The sequence below is a fragment of the Geospiza fortis genome, unplaced genomic scaffold, assembly GCF_000277835.1.
Source record: "Geospiza fortis unplaced genomic scaffold, GeoFor_1.0 scaffold396, whole genome shotgun sequence".
NCBI lineage: Eukaryota > Metazoa > Chordata > Aves > Passeriformes > Thraupidae > Geospiza > Geospiza fortis.
The window spans coordinates 2,323,696-2,328,895 of record NW_005054345.1 but is presented as its reverse complement, the minus strand read 5'-3'; the positions used below and the strand labels follow the sequence as shown (position 1 = coordinate 2,328,895).

General features: G+C 44.7%; 1 protein-coding gene across 1 annotated transcript in view; it reads left to right on the top strand.

Annotated features, from left to right (window-relative positions):
- LOC102044296 (NADH-cytochrome b5 reductase-like) overlaps nt 1-4,727 on the top strand; it is a 10,579-nt gene extending 5,852 nt beyond the window's left edge. Inside the window, exons 5-7 of the mRNA XM_014307841.2 lie at nt 644-748; nt 1,850-2,053; nt 3,639-4,727. Of these exons, the coding sequence (XP_014163316.1) occupies nt 644-748; nt 1,850-2,053; nt 3,639-3,842 (513 nt within the window). The 3' untranslated portion in view covers nt 3,843-4,727. The remainder of the gene's footprint in view (nt 1-643; nt 749-1,849; nt 2,054-3,638) is intronic.
- The last annotated feature ends 473 nt before the right edge of the window (nt 4,728-5,200 follow it).

The window sequence follows — 5,200 nt, the reverse complement described above, 5'->3', positions numbered from 1 at the left end:
AATGTTGTTTGTGCCTGGTGGAAAGTGAGGCAGGTTTTTTGCTCGTATTTTTCTTCCATGGGGCCAACATTAACATATTCTTTTGGAACTGTGGCGGCATCTCTCAGCATCCAGATGATCTGATCTGAAAACAAAGAGTTTTACAAATGAGAAGCCTGACTTTGGGTCACTAATTGTATCAGTGCAGCATCTGAGAAACTGAAACAAAGCAAGAGCTATGCAGTGTTTATATAACTAACAGTACCCAGAGGGCATTTCCAGACCCCCATACCCTGAGATTTGGAGAACACTTGAAGGCCTGCACTGTGCTTTGCATTCAAGACACTCTTCTCTGTGTGCTTTGTAAGCAAGAACTCTGATAAGCTTTTTCCAGTTTTGGAAATTCAGGCTGCGTGAGAGGGGGGTTGTGTTTACATTATAGTCAAGCTGGAGTGGTTCCAATATGTTTTAATTTAAATGTCTTTGTTTTGGGTATAACTTTGAGTTATTTTTCAAACAGATCATTCTTTCTTTTTTAAATACACGAAATGTTTTTTTGTCCCCTTTTCGTTTAAATGTAGATAACTTTATAATCGACTTGAAGCTGGGAAACTTTCCAATGGGGTATAATTATTCTTTTCTTTTGTGCAATGTTTTTTATTAGTGCTATGAAGCTGGGCTAATGTCACAATACATAAAAACATGGAAAAGAGGAGATGTGGTCTTTTGGCGTGGGCCGTTTGGAGGGTTCCCATATCAACCTAATAAGGTTAGTTCCTAAGAGCCATAGGATGCTTCAGCCTGTGGCAGCAAGCTTTGTTCAATACTCTGAAGGGAAGACATCAATTTGATTACTGTTTTCATGATTATTTTAGAGACTTCCTGGGTTACTGTACAGTGTAACAGCATTAGCAGTCAGTTGGAGCACTTTCTTGAACTGCAGAATATTTAACAGGGAAGAGGAGGTGGATGGGAGACAGGAAAATATTAGCAAGGCTCTGTGTTCATCACTTGCATTAGGAGTTCCTGATGTGCCTAACAAAGGGAACTTTCTTTGCACCAGCAATGAGTGTGGATGGGTTTTTGCCTGATTTGACCCACATCTCTGTGTTGTGAGTGAGTAGGGGTGAAGGGGAGGTGTTAATCCTCTCCTCTCTCGGGTATTCCCTGAGCTGTTGAGGTGTCAGGTCGCTCCCCAAACGCTGATCCCACCTGCTAATACCAGGCTGGCTGCAGGGAAAGGCAGATCTGGTTTCAGGGGGAGGCTTCTCACACACACTAACTCAGTTACTTAATTCTGACCTTTCAAATGAGGAGCAAATTTGAAACACTGGTCATTAAGATCACAAAGTCTTTTGGGGTTTTTGTGAATTTGTTTTTGTTGTTTTTTTGTTTGTTTCCCCCAACAAAAATAAGTAAAATCTGAGTGGCCAAGCTCTATGCAGAGCAATTGTGTCCTGCTTCCTGACACACTTGTTTCCTTCAGAGGACATTCAGGATTTTACTTTGCAGCAACCAAGGGAAACCCAGGGAGCATTTCCAGTGGAAGAAAACACACAGTGGGTCAGCAAAGCGTACTGCAGAATTGAAACTGAAACATGAATAATTGAAATCAAGGCTAAAGTTAGGGTAAATTATTATATTTGGATAAAATCCAGTTTTGTTAGATTTGATATGCAAATTCTTTAAGTGCTATCTGAAATCCTTTGCAGAAAAATATTTTTTGGGATCTGAATTTACCAGTTCATGACCTTCTGGTATGTTGTTTCTCAAGAGACCCTTTACCAGGGTGGCAACAAGAGGAGCTGACCATGAGCACACCCATTTCCAGCCACCACAGCTCATTCCAAATTCTCTTTTTTGTTGTTAGCATGGAGAGCTCCTCATGCTGGCCTCTGGCACCGGCCTTGCACCAATGATTCCCATCCTCCAGTCCATAACAGATGATGAAGAGGATGAAACCTTTGTAACTCTTGTTGGCTGCTTCCCTACCTTTGACAAAATTTATTTAAAACCTCTTCTGCAGGATTTGGCTCAGTACTGGAATATTAGAATATTTTATGTCCTAAGCCAGGTAATTAAATGGATATGAAATGTGTTTGTGTGAGGGTTCTGTGTGCTGGATGAGCCTCTGCCTCCTCCATTTTTCCATAAACAAAGCATAAGCTTAATTCTTTCCCAGTCATCCAGCCTAATTTGTGATCCAGTAGCTGCTGTTCTTAAATCTTCTACATGTACTCACACTGCTGCTGCTCTGGAGAATTTTGGGGAAGTGGCCATCACTGTTCCTCCCTGCCTCCCTGTTCTGTTGGGATGGACCTGCTGTTCCATAGTCACTGTTGGTTATTCCCCCCCATTTCAGACAGTTGTTGTTGTTGCACCTATACAGCAAATAAGCTGTTTCTTTCTTCCTAATACCAGTGCCTTAATCTGTCCTTATCTTCCATTCTTCACCTGTGGCTAGAGCTCTCCTCTGGTGTGCTAGCACTAACTTCCCAGCAATTATTTTTCCTTGCTGACCCATTTTTAAACTTCTAAAAGTTGTCTCCCCATCTGTAAAATTACTTTTCTGCCACATTCATGGGATGAGGGCATACCTCTCAATGGTCTTACATTTTGAGCAGTGTTTTTCATTCCCATTTGGTCCCAAAGTTGCCTGTGTTCTGCACGGATTTGGTGGTTAAAAATTATTTCCATCAGAAATGAGGATTCATTGCTGGGAGGATATAGAAAGAATTATTTATGCGAAGGGAATGAATCCCATTGCATTTTTAGTTCCTCAGATGAATCATTTCTTGTATCTCTCACAGTGGAACTGCCTCATACATTCTGTTCCACACGTGGCCTCGGCAGGATGAGATTTGGTAGAGGGAGAAGTGCTGGTGACTTGGGCACCCCCTCAGCTGCTCTGTGGGAGCATAACCATAATTGTCTCTGGTGACATGGCTTAAATACCCTTTTCAGGGTGTTTAAACTCTTTGACTGCTGTCTCAAGAGCATGAGGAGGTCTTGAAATTCAATCAGCGAAGGGCACGAAACCCACCTGACCCCTGTCAACACTGTCTGCCCCTCCTCTCCTCTCGTAGCAGGTTTGTGGTAGTCCAAGGCTTGCTCATGCATCCTCCCGCTTGGGATTATGTATCTGTCTGCATTTCATTGTGCTGCCTGTCACCACCACATCTGAGCACCTTCTGCTCCTGATTAATTGCAGCAGGGGAGTCCCTGCTGGATCCAGCACCACAGGAGCTGACACTTCCCATGGGAGCTGTCTTTGGAGCAGAGCTGCCTTCTTTCAGTTTTGGTCAAGGGAGATGGGACTGAAAGAGACTTGGGAATGGGAGAGGCAATGGAGAGGAATAGACTTGGGATTTGGGAGTAGGAAACCTGGGAGATGGTTCTCAATGGAAAAGGTTCTGCAGCATTTATTTGTGATAATTGCACTCTGGTTTTGTTCAGCCCCCTCAGACTGAGCGGCAGGGAAATATTTCATCTGGGCTTGGGAAGAGGAATGCAGCTCTCAGGAAGGGTCAGTGTCACCCACATGGTGTCAAAAGGGTGAAAATCATCCTGTGCACCACTCTGAGGGGAGGAGGGAGATTCAGCTCTAAGGAATGTTGTCTTTTTTAGTGTCACACGCAGCAAACTTTTTACCTTTCCAGGAAACGTCGCTGGAAAAACTTCCTTGGAGCTACCAGGAAAACACGTACACCGGTCGTCTCAATGAGGACTTGATGAAGACAATAGTAAATTCCTGTCGAAGAAAGCCATTTGTATTAATTTGTGGCTCTTCTGCATTCAATGAAGATATGAGTAGATACTTGAAAGCTGCAGGAATTGAAGAAGATTCCTGTTTTGTCTTTTAGCAGTACATTCCTGACCTGAGGAACTTGGACGTCCTTGTTTCTTTGCAGATGTTGCACAAAATGGGCCTGCTCAGAAGACTGAGCTCCTTGGAGCAGCTATTTGTTGATCCTCACTCTGGGGTGTTTTAAGGATCAGGTGCCATTCCAGAGTGGCTGGTACATGGTGCACCCATACCTCAGGGACCTGCATGGCAATTTTAATGGAAGTCTTCAAGTGCAATTTTAACAGAGAGATCTCCTAAGGGGGTACTAGAAAGCATCCATGCACACAGCTCTGCTGTAACATGAGGCTTGGTGACTTGCTTTGCAATCTGTGTTACTCTGCAGTGGTGCTGTGCCCTGTTAGGTGTCCAGAGGAGAGATATAATCCTCAGGGATCCTTGCCAGGCCCGGGGGACAGCAGAGTTGGGATCACTTTGCTTCTGTCATGTGCAGGCTGATGTCAGGCAAGTCCCTTCAGCCTCACTGTGCCTCAGTTGCCCCATTGTACATTAACACAGAGAAGGTGGCACTGATCTCTGAAAACAGCCATTCCAATTATGTATGGAAAGTGTATCCCTAAGGATGGAATGATATATTCTGTCTAGTGAGAACCTGGGCAGGCTGAGCTCCTGTCCTGGAACAGCCTGTGTTACCTACCCTGTGCTTAGCCCTAGAAATGCTACCTGGGGACACAAAGAGCATGTCCTAAATCTGGGAGAGCGTGGCTGGGTGATGGCTGCTGTCTGTCAGGGAGGATGGTTGTTTGCTTTCCATGTCCCCTAAGTGTTGTATCATAACCCTGGCTCATTAAATTGAACCTCTTTACAAATAAACAGCTGTTTGATGTTGTCACAGGACTCTCTCAGGTGCCTGAGGAGGTTCCCTAAGCACACAGGAGCACCACCTGAGGAGGGAAAGCTGCATGGGGTCTGCTGGGGTGCTTCCCTGTGGGACAGGGAACTCCCTCAGGGATGGCAGCCTGGCACAGCACCCAGCCTGGGCACCTGGGCCTCCTCCTCTTTTTTCAGTCCAAAATGCTGCTGCTTTTCTTCTGAGGTATGTGCTACCCACTCTTTTGTCTTTTCAGACTGGTGTGTTTAGTATCCACACCTGGAAATACAACAGTCCTGCACACCTTGTGTTTTTCTGTTCATTCCCAGTTCATCCTGTGTTGGGGTTTTCCAGGCTGTCTCAGATGATTATTGCATTATCATTCATGCTTCTTTTGTACCTGTGTCTAACACTACACCTTGCACAAAGGAAATGTAGTTTGTTGCACAAAAAACACAGCGTGCACTGAAGTGGTGGCTTGATTCACACATTTGGGAGGGAGTGTAAGTTCCCTTTGCACTGCTGAGATTTGTCTCCAGTTACCA